The sequence below is a fragment of the Camelus bactrianus genome, chromosome X (genome assembly GCF_048773025.1).
Source record: "Camelus bactrianus isolate YW-2024 breed Bactrian camel chromosome X, ASM4877302v1, whole genome shotgun sequence".
Taxonomy (NCBI): Eukaryota; Metazoa; Chordata; class Mammalia; order Artiodactyla; family Camelidae; genus Camelus; species Camelus bactrianus.
Window position 1 is genome coordinate 1,637,194 of NC_133575.1, and position 23,189 is coordinate 1,660,382.

Consider the following 23,189-nt stretch of genomic DNA (forward strand, 5'->3'; position numbering starts at 1 on the left):
TCTCAGGCAGACGTCTGACAACCCAGGAATGAAAATTAGGCTTTGAAGGACGTCAGGTGGCCCCGCAGACTTGGCTCCTGTAATCAGGCACCCAGGATGTGAATCTGAATTCAAGAGGGTGCCAGATTTATGCCGAATGGCCAAGGTAAGGGCTGCTCGTGGGGCACCAAGGCTTGGACAGGTGTTTCTTGCATCTGGAGACTGAAAGAACTGTTGGGAAGCCAGCCCCCACCTCCCAGCAGGGCATGAATTACGGGCCAAATTGGGTCTCCATGCAAATTCATATGTTGAAGCTCTGTCCCCACCCCCACCATGTGCTTGTATTTGGGGGTCTTCAAAGAGGGGATGAAGGTAAAATGAGGTCACTAGGTGGGTCCTGATCCCAGAGAACTGGGGTCCTTCTAAGAAGAGGAGATGAGGACCCAGACACACACAGAGGGACGCCCACGGGAGGACACAGGGAGGAGACGGCCATCCACACACCAAGGGGAGAGGGCTCAGGAGATACCAGCCCTGCTCACACCCTGACCTCAGATTCCAGCCTCCAGGACCGGGAGAAATAAATGTGTGATGTTTAAACCCCACCCCTTGTTTGCAGAACTCTGTTATGTTGACCAGAGCTGGGAGTGTGTGTATGTGTGTGTGAATGTTGAGAGAGGTGATTGGGTAGGCGGTGTCTGGAATAAATGAATAAATTTCCCACCTCATTCTCCCTCCTGCTGCTGTCCCATCCTGGGCTGGTCCATTGCAAAGCCAGGGGGCGAGGGAGTCCCATCAGACAGTGACCTCGCACCATAGAGAGGGGAGGACACTGAAGACCCAGCACGGCTCCCAGATTCTGACTTTCCCCGGATCACCGGGGCACTGTTTCACCAAGCGTCATGGCTTGAAAATAGTTCTGGTTTGAAACACAGTCTGTCCTTGTCAATGCTGAAAATGATATATCCACCTTCTCGAAACTGGTCTCACCCGCACCTCATCAGAGTCAGTTCTGACCCTCGGCGCCCGCCTGCTGTTTCTCTGCACATCTTTATGATGTAAAAACACCTTCGCTTGGGATCTGAGCTCTTTCTGGGGACAGAGCAGCCTCCCCCAGGTGGCAGGGAGAACTGCAGTGTTTCTGCAGGGTTTATTCTCCTGTTTGGTGGTCCAGGCAGCAGCCCCTCAAGGGTGCATTTTATTTCGTGGTGATTGTGTGTTACCACTTCTTCCCCGTCCCTTCCCCTTTACAACTGGGGGAACTACTCAGCCCCCCCACAAGCGGGTGACTTGACCTGACGGTGATGTTTTATTGTAACGCCAGTGAAGAGCTCCAGGGGCCGGGGACCCAGCTTTACCCGGGCGGGCGTTACCCTGGGTCTGCCTCCCGATCGCACCAGCAGAAGGGGAACGGGCCACAGCAGGGCTGGAGCCACGGCTTCCAGGTGTTGTCCGGCGTGTCCAGCTGCAGCAGAACTGGGCTGAGTGTCCGGCGATGGTCCTCCACAGCCCGGGCGACTCGCTCCATCACCTGATGGAACAAAGGCTCCGTGTCCGGCGTGAGGGCGTGGGCCTCGGAAGGGTCTCTCGAGAGGTCAAAGAGCAAAGGTGGGTCATGATGGGCTACTTTCTCCCCGGAACACGGGCAGACCCCTCTCCCGTAGCAGGCGCCGGCTCCGTCCGGGTGGAATACGGGGGTCACGTAGTGGACTTTCCACACTGCTCCTCCTGGAGGAAGGACAAGCATTGAAGGGGGAGAGACAGGACACATTACTGGAGAGCACGGTGATTCACAACAAGCAGAAGCTGGAAGCAGCTCAAGTGTCCATCCAAGGATGGACGGAGAAACAGAACGGGGTCCGTGCGCACGGGGGAATACTACTCATCCAGGAAAAAGGGTGAAGCTCCGACACAGGCTACAGCATGGATGTACCTTGAACACAGGATGCTCTGTGAGAGGATGCAGACACAGAAGGACACACAGGGCATGATTCCATTTATAGGAAACGCCCAGAACAGGCAAATCCACAGGCACAGAAAGAAATTCAGGGCTAGTCAGGGGCTGCAGGAAGCAGAATGTAGAATGATTTTTTTTTTAATGGGATCGAGGCTTCCTTTTTGGGTGATGAAAATGTTTTGAAACTAGAAAGGGTGATGGTTGCAAAACACTGTGAATGTGCTAAACGTTGCTCAATTTTACACTTGAAAAGTGTGCATTTTAGGATATGGGAATAGTACAGATGGAATGCGTGTGTCCCCCTCCCCCAGTTTTATATGTGGAAGCCCTGACCTCCAATGTGATGGGTTTAGGAAGTAGAGACTTTGGTAGATAATTAGAATTAATGAGATCACCAGAGTGAAAAAAACTTAAAGGGAGAAATCTATAATATGTAACTTTAAAAAAGCAAAGATGTAGCAATAAAAAATCATCCCTAAGCGTCAATGCTTCTAGATTGAGCTGTGCAATTGAAAGTCTTAAGAAAAAGTCTTTAAAGGGGGAGGGGGAGGATATAGGGCAGTGGTTAAGGTTCAATCCCCAGTACCTCCATTAAAATAAATAAATACTTAATTACTCTCCCACAAATTTTTTGAAAAGTCATAAAAGGAGAAACCTATAATATTTAATTTAAAAAATGTAGCAAGAAAAAAATCATCCCAGATTATAACACTATGGAAAAGGATGGACAGGAAAGAGATGGAGATTAAAAAAAAAAAATCTATGGTAACTTTCTGAAATAAAAGGGATTCCAAGACTAAGTCTTTCAGTCTTGATCCAGAAAACTGGAGACATCCAGAGACTGCTTTTGAGGAAGGAAGAAAAAAGAGTAACGATAAAAAAAATGAGGAAACAAAGGGATGGAAACCTTCCCAAACCCTGGAAGAAAGGTATGTGAGGCAAATTCAGAAAAGGGATAAACTGTCACGCCAAGGCAGAGTAACAGGGAGGGAAACAGAAATGAAGAGAAAAGACTCAAAAAGGGGAAACTTTAATCCGAAGACCAAGGAGAAGTAGAAATCAAGTATTTATAAAATTTAAAATTACAAGGAGAGGGTATAGCTCAGTGGCAGGAAGCATGTTTACCATGCATGAGGTCCTGGGTTCAATCCCCAGTACCTCCACTGAAAAAAGAATGTAATTACTCCCCCTCAAAGTTAAAAATACAATTATGTAAATCCAAGAGCTGCATTTTAGAAAATGATTCATAGAAACAGAAAACCTCTGGTACCTCCACTTGGGCGGTGATGGGGAATCCAGGCATAAATGTGGAGGCAATTAAAATACAGAGAAATTACCCATAAGAGAATAAAACACTTCATGAAATGAATACTTTTTAACTAAGAAGTGGAGAGACATAACACATTGCAGTTGGGGAAAACTCAAGATTGTAAAGATATCACTTCCCCACCCCTACCACACTCATTTATACACTGAAGGTGATGACAATTGGTGTTCCTCTGGAATTAAGAATGACTTTACAGTTCTTTGGAAAAAGACTCTTGGGGCAAAATATGCCTGGAAAAGTTTGAGATGTGAAAGTTATGCAGCAAGCAGATTGTTGCTTATATTACAAAGCTGTTATTACAACAAATATGAGCTGGTGGCATTCAGTTAAGGTGGTGAAGACACGTGCAAACCAAATCTAGGTGAAGAGAACAGACTGCAAAGCTTAGAGCCAGGTGGGAAGCCCCGTGTTTGTGCAAGAGAGTCTGTGTGTGTATGTGTGTGTGTGCGCATGCACGTGGGATGATAAAAGTTGCACGTGATAAAAGTGGTCCTTCCCATCACAGGGGGGAGGCAGGAAAGTCATAGACAATCCCATAAATAATGCAAAAACCATAGGTAAGAATTCCCTTCCCGTAAGGATAGGATGAGTGACAGCCAGAAGGATGTTGCTGGCGTGAGAAGAAAAGTCTCACCAAGAAGGAAGTAAAGGAGCTCGTGCGGAAAGGAAAGGCGTCAAGAAGCAGGAGACGGAGAAGGGAAGCCACACTGTGACTCCCTCCCGCAGCCTACTCACTGTCCCGTTGGTGCCACCGGGCTGCGTGCAGAGACTGTTCGCAGTAATGCATCAGGAACTCCTGCTCCGAGTGCTGGACCGTCCCCAGGAGCAAGGGCAGCAGGTCCCGGCCGTCGATCACCCTGCGGGCGGGAGCGCAGGGGCTCAGGGAGGGGCAGATGCACGCCTTAGCAAGGAGCAGCCACCCTACCACGCGCCTGCAAACTTCACCCTTGGCTAAAAGGTCACTGAGGGTCCAGCTTGCTCGGCTGAAGGGATGGCCCACCCAGCCTACTTAGGATTGCACAGACAAGAGGGTGGGGGGCAGAGCTCGGTGCTGGAGCACATGCTTGGCGTGCACGAGCCCGGGGACGCAGTCCCCAGTGCCTCCGTTAAGGAAAAAAAGAAAAAAAGAGCTAGGAATGCAGAAATGGGCTAACATCCAGGGAAACGTGTTGGCTTTATATCGACTTGAGCTTTGAGTCATTATAGAATGTGTTGTAGTCTTCAACAAGACTTGGAATCATTTCATAAACATATATGATAAAAGAAAATTTATCTGTATATATAGTATGTACATTCAATATATGTACACACAATGTATGTCGTTACTTACAAATATATATATACAATATATACACAATATATGTGCTCTGCATATTCAATATATGCACTATATATACACAATGTATACACTTTATATTCAATATATGTACACGCTCTGCATATTCTATATACCATATATGCACAATGTATACACTGTATATACAATATATATACAACATATGCTCTTTGTATATTCAATACGTATATTATATATACACATATAAACACACTATATACATATACATTAGATATACCATATAAATGCATACCAGATATACATACCATATACCATATATCGTATGTCTACATGCATCAGATGGTCTATATGCACACCATATAGATACATGATATATAGCATATATATACACCATGTGTAGACAGAATATATATATAATTTCACTTGCAAATATGTGTATTCTTATGCACATACAGACATATGTATATGTTTACATATGTCTGTGTTTATGAGCATGTATATATCTATATACACACATATATATAAATAAAACCAAGCTACAGTATAAGGCTGAATTTATCTTACCTTCCAGTAAAACACATTTGCAGTGTACATGACAGAGAGATTTTTACTTTTAAAACAAATGAGCTGTTATAAATTAATTTTAAGAACTAGCAGGCAATTAGGACAAAGAAATCAACCAGAGGCATGGTATTCAACCTAAGCGAAGAGGACACAGGAAAATGTGAGCTAAAGAAAGGTGTGGAATAGTCAGCTTCTCCGGGGATATAGCGATGGAAACTACAACACGCACATGTATGTGTATGTGTAGACGCACATCTGTGTCATGTATCTACATAATAAATAAATCACATGTGTAACTTAAATTGATTTTACTTCCATTATTTTTATGGTAATCTCACAGATGGCCAGGAGCAACTCCTAGGGAACCGCTTGACAAAATGTACCAAGAGAGTTACCTGTCAAATGGCCACACATTTTGACGCAGGAATTTAATTTCTCTGGATTTTTACTAAGAAGATAATTATGACAAGCAGTCAACGGACAAAGCAGGAATTTTAAATAAAAAAGAACAAGGCTTAAGTCTACCTTACGAAGATGGTTGAAAGGGTACTGTGAAACCATTAAAAATTTTTGTCCACGTGCAAAGATTTCTAAACAGAAGTCGGTATGTACATCGATAGCTGTATACTTAGATATATTTATATAAATAAACATAAAATATTTCTAAATACATATAATAGATAGCTCTCATATAACTTAACTGTACCCTTGTGTATGATATCAAGATTATGAAATAACTTTGGTTTCTTTCAATTTCCCTGCATTTTCTATAATTTTTAGAGCAAGAGAAATTGGAATCATAAAAAAGTCCCTGCCATGCTCCATCCAAAGGAATTTCTTGTGGTGGATGAACGGGGAGTAAATTCATGGCTGGAATTTCAGTGACAATTGTCCCTATGCCCCAATGGCTCCACTTAACAATCAGGTTAAGGGAAGGACATTTTGTGCATAAAATGAAGCCGACGCTTCATTCCAGGTGGTATCGATGGGGCGCTTTTTCCAGAGACCGATCTCATGGATGCCTTATGCCAAGCGAGAGGGACAGAGACACTCCACATACGTGCTGTTGCCTCTATGCAAAACTGAGCTGCCTTCTTCTGTACCTGTCCTGGGGCACCTGGCCGCCCCCCAGCTGGACCACGGTGGGGAAGACGTCCATCAGGCTGGTGGGCTCGTGGACCACTCGGCCGGCCGGCAGCACCCCGGGCCACCGGAAGATCCCCGGGACGCGGATCCCGCCTTCCCAGCCGCCCATGCCTTTGCCACCTGGGTTGGGACACGAACAGAAAACAAGGTGACTGAAGATCACAAGTGTTGCTTTCCTGGGTCATTTAAACTTTCTGCTTGTTTTCAATCTGTCTTTCTCTCCCTGTCTCTTCCTTTTAATTGCATGCTGACATTTAGTTCCTTCTTGGCACTGGTTAGACTTTATTTTCCTTATTAATCTGGGTGGTGGTGGTCTACCACATGGGCATCAGGATGTGGATGTCTTTGGGGACATTCTTCTTCTTCTTTTTTAAAGTCATTTAATGCATTTATTTTTAGATTTTTCAGGGTGAATTTTTTCCTGAAATTTTTGCTTGAGAATTGTTTAAATGGACCCACATTCCAAAAAGCATAGTAAAAGAAAACAAATTGATATTTTAAATAAAGAAATTTGCTTTTCTATTCATGCAGCTACTTAGACTATGGAAGAATAACGTGACGAAGCAAATATTTAATTTGCATAGTTATATATTCGCTTTTATGTATGTAACAGGCTGCTGGATGTTAAATATGTATATGAGCATCAGTGTAAATAAATTTTTCACACTGAATAAAAAATTATTGGGAGTTTGAGATTTGCAAATGTTAATCACTATATATAAAAACAGAAAAAAATACAAAATTTGTTTTGTATAGCACAGGGAACTATGTTCAGTATCTTGTAATAACCTTAATGAAAAAAATATGAAATGAATATATGTATATATATGCATGAGTGGGACACTGTGCTGTACACCAGAAATTGATACACTGTAATAGACTATACTTCAATAAAAAAAAAATTAAGTTCTGTAGGTGAAAAGAAGAAGTATGCCAGGTTTGGCTTTTTTTTTTTTGGCAGCATGTTTTAGAATATTTGTGGTATATCAAATAATGATGTTCTTATAATCAGTAGAATCGTAGTTTGGAGATAATGTGGCCACCCTGGGTGTCCATCCTCCTTGAATGCATTGCCTGAATGTAAAAATTCAAACCTGAGTCCATCACTTGATGAATGGGTAAACAGAAAACGGTCCAGCCACATGGGGGAATATTACTCAGTCAGGAAAAGGAGTAAAGCTCTGACACATGCTACACATGGATGGACCTTGAACACAGGATGCTCCATGACAGAAGCAGACACAGAAGGACACACAGGGTTATGTGTTATATTTACAGGAAATGTTTAGAATAAGGAAGTAGAGAGAGATAAAAGTAAGTTAGCAGCTGGGCACAGGAGGAAATAAGAAATGATTGCAGATAGGTTCTGGATTTCTTTTAGAGGTGATGAAAATGTGTGGTTAGATTGTGGTGCTGGTTGCACAATTCTGAGAAGGCCAAAAATCACTGAACTATGCAAAAGAAAAAAAAAATCAAATCTGATCATGACAAATTATAATTTCTGTCCTGAATAGAAAAGCAAAGTTCCTGGGTAGCAGTATTTTCTGTTTATCTTCAGGTGGACGGCCCCATTCCAGAGGAAGGGTTGGGAATTATCGGGATGAGATAAAGACCACAGATAAGGATCTGGGCATGGCTCATCCTTACCTTTATATATCCCATTCCAGCCGCCATATTGGTGGTTTTCAAACTGAGCCTCTAAGGACCCCCCATGATCCGATGTAAAGTAAACAAGGGTGCTGTTGGCCAGTCCTTCTGCGTCCAAAGTATCAAGTATCTGCCCTGCAAAGAATAGATGCATTTGAGCCAGACAAAATAGAAAACGCTCTTAAACTACATCATTCAGCATGTGCTTTAGCATTCTGGGGTGCTTCAAGAGAACGACTCTTTAGTATTACAGCATCATGGCAGCGAGCACTTATATAATTGTGGAATTCTAAGCATCCTCGATTTAAGATTGAAATACATCTTTATACATGTCCTGCCCTGTTTCCAAAAAGCTTTAGAAAAGCTGGAAAGGTATGTGCTCCATAGGACAAAATAATAACAATGTAAAAGTTTGGCAAAAGAAGCTTACAGAGAAAAAAGGATAGGCGGGTCTAGGAAGGAGGCTGATAATGGCATTGGAAATGTATGTACAGCAGTGAAGCATGGTCTTCAATGGTGATTCCGTTTCTTAGAGTTAAAAACACATGCACCCCCATGTTCACAGCAGCACTGTTTATAATTGTCAAGACATGGAAGCAACCTAAATGTCCATCAACAGATGACTGGATAAAGAAGATGTGGTGTATTTACACAATGGAATACTACTCACCCATAAAAAAGAATGAAATATTGCCATTTGCAGCAACATGGATGGACCTGGAGGTTGTCATACTAAACGAAGTAAGTCAGAGAGAGACAAATATCGTCAACCACTCCCCCAGCTTCTTTTTGGTAACTATTTTCATGGAATATCAACCCAAGTGTCTATTGATGGATGACTGGATAAATATATTCAACAAAATATGACTCAGCCTAGAGGAAGAAGGACATCCTGTCATTGGCAGCGACATGGATAGCCCTTGAGGGCATTATGCTTAGTGCAACAAGTCAGATGGAGAAAAGTAAACACTGCGTGATCTCACTTACAGGTGGAATCTAAAAAAAAATAAATTGACACAAGTAAACTTATTTACAAAACAGAAACAGACTTAACACAGAAAGCAAACTTAGTTACCAAAGGGGAGAGTGGGAAGGGATACATTAGGAGTTTAGGATTAGCAGATACACACTACTGTATATAAACTAGATAAAGAACAAGGACCTACTGTACAGCACAGGGAACTGTATTCAATATCCTGTAATAAACCCTAATGGAAAAGAATATGAAATCATATATATATGAGTTAGTTTGCTGTACACCTGAAACGAATACAAAATTGTAAAACAACTATACTTCAATTTTTGAAAAGTTACAAACTTAAAAGAAACAAATTATTTCCTTGGGGTTAGGCCTTGCTTTTTTTTTTTTTTTTTTTTTTAATACAGTCTGACCATGTCTGAATTTTAGTTGGTGTGTTAGAGCACTTACGTTCAACACAGTTATCCATATGGTTAGCTTTAAATCAACTGTATTGCCCTTGGTTTTTGCTTGTGTGTGTGTGTGTGTGTGTGTGTGTTTCAATGTGTTCCATCTGTTCTTTGGCCATTTCTTCCTCTTAAGTTGCTTTTTTTCAGACAAGGATTTTTAAATTTGTACCGCTATTGATTTTTCTATCCCTTCATGAGTAGATTTTATTTTTTTGAACAGTGTTGGGTTTACAGATAACCATTGGAGAGCCAATACGGATGCACTGTTATCAACTAAAGTCTTCAGTTTGCATTAGGATTCAGTCTTTGGGTTGTACATTCTGTGGCTTTTCATAAAGACACGCAAAACGTCTCGTATCTGCCATTGTTGTCACATGGAAGAGTTTCACTGCCTTAATGAATTCCTGAACTCCACCCACCTACATTATTAAGTGATTTTAATTTAAAAAGTATCATATGAGGGGAGGGTATAGCTTAGTGGTAGAGTGTGTGCTTAGCGTGCCCGAGGTCCTGGCTTCAATCCCCAGTACCGCCACTGAAATAAATAAAATAAATAAACCTAATTACTTGCCTAATAATAATAATAATAATAATAATAATAATAATAATAATAATAATAATGTATCACACAAAAACTAAAAAAAAAGTATTATACAGTTGCTTGAGTTTTAAGTTGGGACGTAGAAAAAAGGAAGACATTGGAAAGAGTCATTAAATGTCTCTCATAAAAAGCTCCTTATCCGGATGAACTTCCAGGTTCTTTTTGTACCGTAAAATTTCATTCTTTATCATTCAGCAAGTATTTGATCACATACATTTGCACATTTATTCCTTTAAGATTTTTTTTTCTCAAATTATGGCACTGTGAATCTCACTTTAAGCCCTCAGACTGTGACATCACATAAAACAGCCTACATTTCCCATGGATTCTTCATCTTCTCCACCCAAGGACCCTTAGAAGCAAAGGTGAGTGGATTTGTCTTAGAGGGAGAGTGGCCATGCCCTCTGGGGATGTGAGGTGACTTGAATCATTGCACAAGCATGTTCCAAGTTCTCACATCCCGCGTTTTAGTCCATGACGACGCCGTGAAAATATTTTTAAGGTATGTTTCCCCCTCTGTGATGACAATCTCTGCAGCCCATCACCACACAAACCACGGGTGCCAAGCCCTCATCCGAGAAGCAGGGAAGTACCATCTTGTGTGACCACTGACTCACTCAAGAAACGTTCACTTTTTGTTACACCCGGCACCGTTCTAAACCCAGGGAACGCAGCTGGAGAAGACAGCGAGGCGGTCCCAACCCACAGGGGTTTTACCCTCTCCTGGGGGGAAACAGAAAATCAACCCACCTGAAAAAGAGAAATAGAACAACACGGAGCAAAGAGGACCTTTGACGTTCAAGGAGATGCCTCGCCTATCGGTCATCTTATTAGTCCCCTCTGCTCAGTCTTTATCTCCCTTCCTCCTGCTGTTTCTGGAGCAGGAACCATCGTGGTCGCACCTGGAACTGGTACGTACCCACCATCCAGTCCATCTCTTCCACGTTGTCTCCGTACAGCCCGTGGCGGCTCCTCCCTCGGAAGTTCTCGGTGGTGATCAGAGGCGTGTGAACGTGCAGGAAGGACACGAAGAGGAGGAAAGGTCCTTGCTTGTTTCTGAAAACAGATGCAACGTATTGGAGTTGTCTTGGAGGGGAAGCCAGAGACTGCGGTCCTGGACACGGTTAATACAAAGCTCCATCTCCACACCCTTCGTTACATACGTGTCTTTGCTGCTGTTCCCACCAGAAACAGATGCGTAAAACCCCTGTTCAGCGGGAGAATGTTCCTGTGTTTGAGAAGCTTCAGACTCATGACTTCTGTCTTCTAAAGTCTATTAAAGATTCCAGACTGATTTGATACATTTTTTTTTCCCTCCCTGGATTATCATTTTCAAACTACGTACTTCGGACAACTGAAAGTAAGACAGCATACTGGGATGCTGTCTGGTCTGGCTTTTTTTTTCATTCTGTTGTTTCAGTATACTTCTCCACCGCCATCTTAGCGTCAATAACACAGATTTGAACATTCAGTTTTCTTTACCACTGCTCTTAAACAGTGGAGTTTAGGGCATGAAATAGTTATGAAAAAACCATATTTTTTTTTCATAAATGATTATGAATTTCATTTGGACCCTCCCTCGTCTTGGCGATGCCCCATCTCCCTCGCTCTCTGCCAGATCTTCAAGGTCTAAACCTTATCCTCAACGTACAGAAGCACAGCTGAATTTTCTTACGCTGAGTTAAGAGGCATCAGACTCACCTGTCTTAGTCTGAAAGGTGATTATCCGCTTCATAGTTGAGCCATATTAGGCAATTCCGTCCAGAACGCTCTCAGAACGTTCCAGGACATGATCACAGCCTCATCCCCACCAGGTAAGTTGGGGTTTGACTGTGTCACCCCCTCCAGTGGGACACCCCTGGGGAGCGTGGGACTGGCTCTGTTCGCTGTTAGCTTTTCATCGTGTCTCTCTTGGCCTGACCTGCTAAGTCCCCTCATCACTGCCACTCAGATTTACACCTAGGCTGGCATGAGCAAGACGACAGCTTAGTCCTGATGGCAGAGCTTCAGAAATGCTCAGAACTGCGGGGAGGGTGTAGCTCAGTGGTAGAGTTCATGCCTAGTGGGCACAGGGTCCTGGGTTCAACCCCCACTACCTCCACTAAAAAATTTAAACCAATAAATAAAACGAATTACCTCCCCTGATCAAAAGAACTTTTTTAAAAGAGACAAAAAACATTTAGAATTTACTGCAACGCGTCTTCCGGTGACTCAGCTGTCTACGTAAAGCTTGTGGTGATCAGGGGGTGCTCATAGAACCAGACTGGCTCTGAAATAGGAGGGGACAGCAATACATTTCAAACGGCCCATCACTGGTCTCAGTGGATCGAGCTGGGTGAACGTCAACCCTGCCCCCTTTTACCAAAACACGTCTCTCCGAGCCAGGAGCGTTTCACGCCTCCAATACCCATCACAGCGGAGTCTTCCAGCACATCGTCCCCACGCAGCGAAGCGCTGGGACGCAGCCGGCCTCGGACACTCACCTGCGGACGAAGGCCGAGACCTCCCGCAGCATCAGCGCCGCCGTCCGCTGGAAGCGCATCGGCTGCTGCGCGACGCTGCGGTTGCGCATGAGGAGGCAGTCCGCGTGCACAATCAGGGCGCCCAGGCAGCGCGACGCGGCGCCGAGCCCGGCGGCCGCGGCGGCGGCGGCCCAGGCGGCCGGGGCCCAGGAGCGCGCGGTCAGCCCGCCCAGCCTCCCGGCCGCGAGCGCGAGCGCGGCGGCGGCGGCAGCGAAGGCGCGGGCGCCCAGGCGCAGCGGGCGCTCCAGGGCCGCGCGCTTCTCCGACAGCTCCCAGCGCGCGCAGTCGCCCATCAGGGACAACGGCGTTCCGTAGAAATGGTCAAAGCCGTGCTTGAGCGGGTGGTGGCAGTGGTCGCTGGGGGACTCGCAGTTGAGCCCCAGATGCCACTTTCCTGAAAGGCAGAAAGGAGGCAGGCGTGACCGCCGGCGGCCGGACGGCACTGGGTGAGCGGGTGTGGCGTGCTGGCGATGCCCCGGAATGTTCCAGGCACCCTGCTGGGTGCTGGGCTGGGGTGGGGGCCGTGTTCGCTGTTATTTGCACCGCACCCTGGCCTCATTGTTTCAGGGGAATGAGGCCCTGTGTGGTAGCTCTATTTCCTGTGCTGTTGTAGCCGATTTCCATAACTGGGTTGCTCCGAGCTACAGAAATGCATCCTCTCCCCGTCCTGGAGACCCGATGTCTCCGATCAAGGTGTGAGCAACTCAGTGCTCCCTCCAGAGACTCCAGGGGAGGGTCCTCCCTGCCTCTTCCAGCTTCTGGGGGCTCCAGGCGTCCCTGGGTTTTCAGCCACATCAGTGCATCCTCTGCCTGCATGATCACCTACCTCTTCTTTGCAGTCAAATCGCTCACTGTCTCCCTCTTGAAAGGACCCTTGTCCTGGCACATCAGGAAACCTGGGTAACCCATCCCTCCCTCTCAAGATCTTCCACTTAACCACGTCTGCCAAAATCCCCCCCCCCCTTTTTTCCCCCATAGAAGCTCATATTTGCAGTTTTCCAGTGTTTAGGACTATTCAGTCCACGACAGCTGTTTTTGCAAAGGGCTATGGGAGAGCCAGAATCAAGGCGGAGAGGGAGTGGCCAGATCACCCTAGAGAAGTCCATCTGACGTAACCAGCATGACCAGGGGGCTTCCTGACTTTAGAATTGTGCCTCCCTTTGCTAATTCAGTCTCGTCCTAGTCAGGGTCGGGGTGGGTGATGGGGTTTACAGAGCCCGGTTTTCAAGGTCAGTCAGGGGGACATGCTTAGACTGCCTGCTGTGGATAAAGAAACTCTCCATGTGTCTTCTCAGCTGCCCGATGGTGACCGTCAACCAGAAAACCTCCTGTGGTTTCCCGAGGAATATCTGGGAATCTACTGGTTTCTCTATTCGAAGAGCTGCAGAGCTAGCCATGGTCTCTGTCATCAATTCACGATATGGTTAACAGAATTATCGCCACACCACGATGATGATAGTGACAACTTGGTCCCCTGTCAAGAAAGCGTCACCCCGAAATTGATTCCATTCTCTACGCAACATGGTTTGTTGAGGTTCAGAAGCATAAGCGTGCTATTTGTAGAAGCAGAGAGGGAGGCTCTGATCTATGCAGTCACATTTCTACACAGGGAATATGGGGGAAAAAACAGCATTATGGAACTTTTTTTTGGTAATTTGGTAAAATTAGACAACATTTTCTTTTTAAAAAAAAATCATGATGCCTCACCAAATTATATGAAATGTCAAACATTTCATTAAACTGAAATTTCCTGGTTTTTTTTTTTTTGGTGGGGGGGAGGTAATTCAGATTATTTATTTATTATTTATTTGATGGAGGGAGTAGGGATGGAACCCGGGACCTCGTGCATGCTAAGCATGCACTCCACCATTGAGCTGGACCCTCCCCTCCTTGAACTGATACTTCCTGAGCATCTATTTTGCAACCTGGGTAGCAATGTCATTCCGGCGTGCATAGGGCTTTCTGTCTGGTGGGAAATCCCACTGTGTCCCAACTATTCATTTCCAAGCTTTTTGGTTGGACATAACCTTTAGTTGAATATAAAAGTAACGTGCTTAATACTTACTAAACAGCAAGTGTATACTGTATAGCACAGGGAAGTCTATTCAATGTCTTGTAGGAACTTACGGTGAAAAAGAATATGAAAACAAATATATGTATGTTCATGTGTGACTGGAGCACTGTGCTGTGCACCAGAAATTGACACAGCATTGTAAACTGACTCTACTTCAATAAAAAATATATATATAACAAATGTACGTACCTATGAGTCCAGTGGCATAGCCTTTATCTTTCAATATTTTTGCAAAAGTCGTCTCATTTGCAGGAAGGCCCCCAGAGACTCCCGTCCACTGAAGAACACGGTAACCGTTGCTGGAAACCATACCTTTGATCAATTAATTTCAAAGAAATGTTACAATCAAGCATCAATTGGTATCATCATCTTTATCTTTTTGTTTTTGATGTTTTGCTTTTTTTACACTGACTTTTATTCCAGTCTCCACATAGCTAGACATCACATAAACAGCCAATATCCCATATGGTTTTTTTCCTGTGACATTTTGTATTAAGCATTTTTCATAATGTTAATCTTCAAAACCATCATTTCAATAAGTGAATTTTTCTCATGTATCAATTAATCCGATGCTTGACATTCAAACTTGTCTGCACATTGGAATCATGAGGGAAGCTTCAAAATATATTGACATCTGGTTATCACCCCAGAGATTGTGATTTTGGTTGGTCTGGGGTGGAATTTGGGATTTGGGACAGTTGAAAGACTCCCCCCAGATGACTGTAGTGTGCTGAAAAACTTTACCCTGAGCTTGATCTATCCAGGACCTCGTCCCCAAGCATTTCAAAATGTGGATTCAGTATTTTTATACAGCTCTGCCGTGTACCATTGAGAACCAAGAACTTAGAAGACGCTCTTTGCCTCCTGGACCTTTCTGATGAATGCAACTCAGTCTGATTCGAGAGGCCCCATCTGGCTCAGAGAGTGACTACACGGTGTGGGAACTTGGAGAGCTCAGAGACGTCCCAAAACTTCGAGAATGCATCTGGTGCCAGAAAGCCAGGTGAACGCTAAATAGGTCTTCCCTGAGAGGGTGTCAGAGAACCATGTATACAAGGGTCAGTGAAGGTCAGTAGGTTGTCCAGCTTGACCAGGCTACAGTCTCCAGTTATTCCAACACGAGTCCACCAGTCTAGGTGGTGCTGTGAAAGCCTTCTGTAGGTGTAGTTAGCACCTACAATCAACCGGCTGGAACTAAAGAAGGTGACCCCTGTTAAGGTGGGTGGGCCTCGTCTAATCAGGTGGCGACCTTAGGCACAAACACTGATGTTTCCAGACACCGAAGAAATTCTGCAACATCACATCCTGCCTGAGCCTCCAGCCTGCTTCCTGCCCTAAGGATTCTGGACCAGCCAAGACCCCACCATCACAGGAGCCGATTCCTTAAAATAAATCTCTTTGCAGGGAAAGAGAGAGACGGTAGATCACCAATAAATAAACTCATTCAGAGGGTTCAGAAGGTTTGTGGTGGTTGTTGTCAGTGGAAGTACTGAAGATTGAACCTGGGACCTCTGCCAAACTAGGTCACTCTTTGAACTCATTCAGAGGGCTCAGTTCTGTCACTTGGGGCCACAGAGAGCAAAGGAAATTCCTTTTCCACGGGGTGGGCAGAGATTTGCAAACAACCTTTGGAGATCCCCTGGTTTCCTCTCCATCAGATTAGACATATTTGGTTACTTAAACTTTTGCACAACCAGGCTCCAAATACCGCTCATTATGTCTTAACATCCCTTATACATCCCTAGGCGTTGACAAGCTTGCCCCCGTGGGGCACATCCTGCTGGCCACCTGTTTTCACACCCTCTCTGAGTGAAGAATGGTTTTGTACTTTTTTTTTTAACGGTGGCAAAAAAAATTAAAAGTCGTATATTTCATAGCATATGGAATTATATGCCATTTACATTATTAGTGCCCATCATGACTTCAAGCTGACGGTAAACGTACGGGGGACTTGGACCTGTCTCCTCCTTGGACCTAAGCACACTTTCTTAGTTAAAGAGAACTTCGCACACTAACTTAGCTAACGTTCAAAAGAGCGTGCTCGTGCCCGGCGTGTGGCTGGACAGAAGAGAGGACCGACCTGAGCGCAGAGGGTACCTCCCCGTCAGGAACGCAGCCCTGCTCGGGGTGCACACGGAAGCGGCAGCGAGGTGCTGCCTGAGCACCACTCCGTCCTCGGCCAGGCGGTCAATGTTTGGAGTCCTGCGAAGGGAAGGGGTGAACAGTAACCATTTCATTCCTCGGCAAATGCACGCGCGGGTTTACCCCACAAGCAAGATGACAGCACGCTGTAGGCAGTGCCTGAGGGTGGGGGTCAGACCCAGCCTCGTGTCTGGGTCTTAAGGACCACAATCACTTGTGATGGGGTGAGTTTATCCTACGATAGATGAACTAGGAACGGCAGACGGGCACGTCCTGGCTTGGGCTGGGCAGGCCACGGACCGGTCTGTAGCACAGGGAGCCCTGAAATCGTGCGTGAGTGGGCGGATGTGTCTTGATGGATGGAGGTTGGAGAGCGAGGTAAACTTGATGTTATTCGTCTTTGGTTTTCAGGCAATAGTGATGATTTAAAAAAAAAAACATCGTCTACTGTAGACTGTGCTGATGGAGGTCATATTTAAAAGTGCGGTGATGAGTTGTATGTAGGATTCATTTGGGCTGGGGTTGGTGCAGGTGTGGGGGAGAAAGGTGCTCAAAGACGTGACGTGTGTGCAGGATTCTACAAAGTCTGCATTGCATAAACCAAGGGCTGGATGCATTATCAGTGGCCTCTGCACCGGGGGCCCTCTGTCCCTTGCCTTATGGTGGTGTTCCCGTAGCAGCCGACGTCTCCAATGCCGAGATCGTCCGCCATCAGAAGAAGGATGCTCGGACGGGAGCCAAACAAATCTCTGCCAGCCGAGGGCTTCGCAGCGAGAAGCACTCCGATGGCCACGGCCAGCCAGCTCCTGAAACACAAGGTGCCACAGAGGGCTTCACGCTGCCGTCCGTTTCGTTGACACTACTTCTGTAAGCCGGGGGTTACTATCTGAGGGAGACTCGGATATTATCAGCCCATTTCAGAAGAGTCTGAATACATCTCTTCGACATTTTTTTGTCTTTAATTAAAACAACTCATACTTTTATGGACGCCATCGCGAGCACGCACACGGACAACAGCACAGTGGTGTTCCGATCCCCCGGGTCATGAAATAAAGATGGAATCTGAGTCCGCAAAGCAATTCTGCATTGTGGGCTTCCAGGAAAACCAGACGCCCGGCCCATGGGAGGGCTTGATGCACGGCTGGACTGGGAAGAGTGGAATGGAATTCCTCCTGAAGCTGCCTGGGGTGCCTCCCAGGTCGGGGCGCACGGAACACATACATTAAGCGTGAGCCCCACGCCTGATCAGCAAGAGACATGATCAACCACTCACTGAGAAACAGCCGTTTGTTATCAATGCATCTGAGAAAGGGACGGGAAGAAACAGGCAAGCATAGAGGATTCGGCATCGCACATAATCCGATCTTACCAGGACTGTTCTGGTTGCAGCATGTCCTCTCTCCTTCAGTTCCCTGTAAGAAAGAAAGAGGCTGATGCCAACGTAGGTAGCAGAAATTCAAGTAATTCGGTAAGTCAGTGTGTAAGTCTGCAATGAAAAAGGGCCCCCAAATCGTCACAAAACCGGTAGGCAAGGCTCATAAAGGAGCGTGCGTCCCGACTGGAAAGGCTTTAAAAACGCTCAACCCTGCCTTAAGAATGTAGAACACGGACTTTGTTAGCTGGAACGTGGGTTGGAGGATGATCGGTTTTCTGCCAACGGGGGGAAGATACCTCCCTCCTGAAGGGAATGTTCCTCAAGGCTTGAAAGGCCCTGACGCATTCCAGATCCAGGCGTGGCTGCTGGAAGCCATGTGTGACCCTGACGGATCCTGAATCTCGTAACAGCCAGCCAGTAAGCAGAGCCACGTTCCAGCTGAAGGTTCTGGAATTCGTGGACCTCCCGGAGGTCACGGTGCGTGCAGCTCTTACTTGCACAAGCTCTGGATGAATTCGAGATGTGTTCCACCTGGAGGAAGCTGTGAACGCCCTCAAGACGGCCCTTGGATGGAAGGAAGCCAGTCTGCAAACAACGTACCTGGGACCAGGATGTAGAAGGTAGCCTGTGGCCAGAGCTGGAGTGAGTCTCTCCTGGTTGGACGTCTGCTCCAGCTCGATGAGGAAAAACCAGCTGGTCTTAGGTCTCTGCTTTAACTGCTCAGTCCTAATGAAAAAAAAAAAAAAGAATATAGAACATGTCTTTATCCAGAGCCAGATGATAAGCATTTGGGGTTTTCTGCTATGACTGTGGCTCTTACCGCTATGACCTCACTCTGGCCTGTGGTGTGGACGTGACCCTGGAGCGCACACCGGTGACGTCGACCCTGGCTGTCCTCCAGTAAAACCTGATTTCCAAAAACAGGCGAGAGTTTATTGAACGGACCAGAGATTCCACTTCCCTGATACAGAAGGTAAATGTCTAAAAGAAGATGTAAAATTAAGTAATAAAATATTGATATGAAATATCTCCAAAACATATTTAAAAAAAAATTTTTTAATGATGGTCAATACACCTAATGAAATTGACCATCTTAACCTTTTTTCGATGTACAGATCATTGTTATCAAGTCCACTCACACTGTCACGCACCCATCCCCACCGTCCATCCCCATTTCTTTTTTTTTTTTTTAATTTTGTTTTGAGGGAGGTAATTAGGTTGGTTTATTTATTTACTTGATGGAGGGACTGGGGATTGAACCCAGGACCTCGTGCATGCTAAGCATGTGCTCTAGCAATTGAGCTACACCCTCCCCCAAACCCACACTTCTGCTTTCTGTCTCTATGAATTTCTGATGACACCAGGGACCTCATACAAGTAGAATCATGCAGTCTTTGTCCTTCTGTGTCTGTCTTATTTCACTTAGTGAAGTGTCCTCAAGTCTCATCCATGTTGTAGCTTATGTCAGAACTACCTTCCTTTTTCATGGCTAAATAATATTCCACGATATGGATGGACCTAATTCTGTGTATATCCAATACATATATTTTTTATCCTCATGTATTTTATTTATTTATTATTTTTTAAAATATATTTTTTAATTCATGTCTAGTCAGTTAACACAATGTTGTGACAATTTCTGGCATACAGCACAATGCTTCAGTCACACAGGAACATACATATATTTGTTTTAATATGCTTTTTCACCATCAGTTACTACAAGATATTGAATATGGCTCCCTGTGCTCCACAGTATAAACTTCTTGTTTGTTTATTTTATGGCTACTAGTTAGTATCTGCAAATCTCAAGCTCCCAATTTACCCCTTCCCACCATGGTAACTATAAGTTTATCCCATATATTTTAAATGGAAAAAAAAAAAAAGAGGCAGGAGACAGTGCGTGCTGCGCTCCTATGTGTGCAAAACAGTAAGAGGAGGTGGAGAAAGGACATGTCTGTTTGCTTGTCTACAGAATGACCTGGTGACAACAGCTGCTTCCTGCACAACAGGGACAGCCTTTTCCCCTGTGATAAGAGGCTCAGACCTCTGGTTCACGCTCTAGCTCTGTGTCCCCTGGAGACTCAGCAAAGGTAGTGTGTCCCTGGGCACCTGGACAATTAGCCCTCCTGAGTCTCACCGTGTCCCGTCAGAGCTGCTCCCTGGGAAAGCACAGGCTGGTTCCCCGCTGCCTGGCTGCACGCCCAAGGGCACGGACCACTGTGTGGAGGCCCTGTCCTCGTCCCGCTGAGCCAGCCTGGTGTTTGTGGGTCCTTCTCTGCACGTCAGCCCTTGGCCACAAGGCAGAGGACAGGTTCTTTCCAGGCTCCCTGGCCAGCTCAGGGTATGTGCCATGCCACCGCCAGCTGTATGCTCCTCAGCGCAAGGGCAGGGCGATGCACCTGTGGTGGCCAGGTAGCCATGTGTGCGGTTGGGATGGGGCTTGGGCAGCAAAAAAACCCCATGGGACAGGTTCATTCGGTCCCCTATATGCGGTCAGTGCCTCCGTAGGAGGGACATTTTCACTTGGGACCAAGGCCGAGGGTCTCCCTCACTCGTGGTGAGACCTGCCGTGACAGAGCAAGGTCTGGAACCAAGGTCCAGGCTGTTCCGTTACTTTATACACTTTGAGGAGGCATCTTAGCAAGGTGTGAGCTGCCCAGGTCGGTGCCTGCTCTTTGCTTCTGGTGGGCTGTGGACGGGGGGTGACGGTGATTGTGGCCGTTCACTCTTTGTATCACCCGAAGCCCCGAGTTTGCATGAAGGCTCAATCTGGATGTTGAACATCCCACAAATGGACAAGGTGTAATGACATGACATGTACCTCTCGTGAGAGTGTCATCCAGGGCCCCCAAAATCTTCCATGCATCACCTGTTCATTCCTCCCCAGCCCGAGCCCCCGACAGCCACTGGTCCTTTCACTGTCTCCATAGCTTTTTTTTCCAGATTGTCGCGGTTGGAATCCCACAGGACGCATACTGTCGGCGAAACCACTCACTGATGGCGGGATGGAACACTGGGCAGGGGGAGAGGGGGGCAGGCTTTGCACACCTGACCTGCTGTAACAGCGAGCCACGGAGGCAGGCTGCAAATGCTTGCTTTTCATGCAGTTGTCAAGCACCTGCCCTTAGTTTGGTCCATGGTGCAATTTTTGGCTACAAGTTACCACCTCCTGGGAGGTCTATAGGAGCATTTTTTTGAAAGATATATTTAGATATGAAATGGTACACATTTATAATACTATAATATACATTTATAATATAATAATATACATTTGTAATATAATATTCATTTATAATATAATAATATACATTAATATAATTACATTTATAATATATTTATAGTATACTTATAAATATACATTGATAATATTAATAATGTACATTTATAATATGTATACATAAAATATATAACCCACAGTATACATGTATTATATAAAAATGTATAATTTGGTGTAAAATAGATACAATTTTTTGCTTTGTATCTATTTTAATCTTTTTTTTTTTCCTTCCAGAAAAAGCAGATTACGGGCTTCTTCTGACTCTTCTGGGGAATGTGACTCCTTGTATTTGTCCCACCTGAGTGAGCAGATTCTTTATATAAGCCATGCAGTCAAGGTCGCATGATCAGATGAGGTTTAGTTTTATCCCGTCTCTGCCTTCCCTCTTAAGTGATGTGCTCTGTAAATTTAGCTACACCCAAGGCGCGTCTTTTTCTGTTGCAATGAAAGGCAGCATCTTATCCCTTCAAACACTGCCTGATTTTCTTCCTATTGGCTCCTTGCTGCCAGAGAAAACTTGTGGTAAGAAAGATACCAAGGAAGCGTAGCGGGTTGGGGGGTGGTTCCCAGGGGGGTGGAAGGGTGGGGCAACGGGAAGATGTGTAAGGGTGCAAACTTGCCACCCGGAGATGAAGACGTTCTGCAGAGCTAACGCACAACACGGGCGATTACTGCTGTGACATGAGTGTCAAAGCTGCTAAGAGACGAGATCTTAGCTGTTCGCAACACACACACACACACACACACACACACAAAACACAATGGCAATTATGTGACGTGCGACTGGTGTTAGGTCACCCTAGTGTAGCAATCACGCTGCAACATAGAAATGCATCAAACCGACACTCTGTACACCTCAAACTTTCACAAGGTTACCTGCTAATTATTATCCCAAGTTTTAAAAAGATACAGAAAAAGAGGAAGAAAGAGTTTCGAGGGAGAATGGCACCTAAGTGAGCCTTTGATTCTCTTCCAGGGGAGAGAGATCTGCTCCCCCCCCCGCGGACCCCGTCTCCGGCTCCTGGCTGCCCTCCAGAGCGCGGGCAGTAGGCCCGATTCGTCCACGACTCTCGGGCTCTGTTCCCAGACCCAGTTCAGTGTTTGATCTCTGCATCTCTTGAACTTCCTGTCCGCACACTGCAAAATCTCTTAGCATCTAGAGTAACTCTATTTCCCCCTCTTTCTCTAGTTCGTTTAAATTCTGCATTTCTTTTAGAAATCACCTGAGGCAAAATCTGTCAAGGATATCTTTGCTTTCCTTTTTTTTTTTTTTTTTTTAAAGAAAATTGCCTCTAAACCGTGTCCAGATGCCACAGCATGCCAGGCAGCGTGCGTGCCCAGGACGGCCGCCCAGGGTCACCGGCCAGCCTGCAGCTGACGCCCCAGCAGCTCAAGAGAAGCGGGTTACCTGAGTGGTGCGCTCGGGCCAGGCCGGCGGCGGGTCGGCGAGTGGCTGCTCGCACAGGGGCCGGCCCTCTCGGTCCTCGGCCCGGGAGCCACGGCCCTTGCTCTGAGCAGCAGCCCTCAGTCCGGTCCACGCATGTGCAGGCTGATTCACTCCTCAGAGCGACAGGAGTTGTGCAGAACCCAAGTTAGGCTGCTCGGAGCAGGGGAGGGAAGTGCCCGGCGTCTGCTGTCCGCCCTTTTCGGGTTTCTACAGAGGACCTTCTGTTCTCACTTACAAAACGTATCACTTGCTGGGGGCGGGGGAGGAGGGGGACCCGACAGCTCTTACTACAAACAGTGACTCCTTCATTCTCAAGTGGGCTGACACCCGCCTTGTCTTTGATCCCTCGCTGGGAGCATTTGCTTGTTCTCTCCCAAAGCAGGGAAGCCGCTGCCTTGAAAATCCC

General features: G+C 45.8%; 1 protein-coding gene across 1 annotated transcript; it reads right to left on the reverse strand.

Annotated features, from left to right (window-relative positions):
• Positions 1-1,269: 1,269 nt before the first annotated feature.
• Positions 1,270-23,035, reverse strand: ARSL (arylsulfatase L). Its single transcript, XM_074359454.1, has 13 exons — positions 22,745-23,035; positions 18,880-18,966; positions 18,660-18,785; positions 18,054-18,096; positions 17,341-17,490; positions 16,623-16,744; positions 14,732-14,854; positions 12,430-12,862; positions 10,866-11,002; positions 7,918-8,052; positions 6,228-6,390; positions 3,999-4,120; positions 1,270-1,707 (listed from the first exon to the last, which is right to left on the reverse strand). The coding sequence occupies exons 4-13, from the start codon at positions 18,074-18,076 to the stop codon at positions 1,349-1,351; spliced, it is 1,767 nt and encodes a 588-aa protein (XP_074215555.1). The 5' UTR covers positions 18,077-18,096; positions 18,660-18,785; positions 18,880-18,966; positions 22,745-23,035; the 3' UTR covers positions 1,270-1,348.
• Positions 23,036-23,189: the final 154 nt, after the last annotated feature.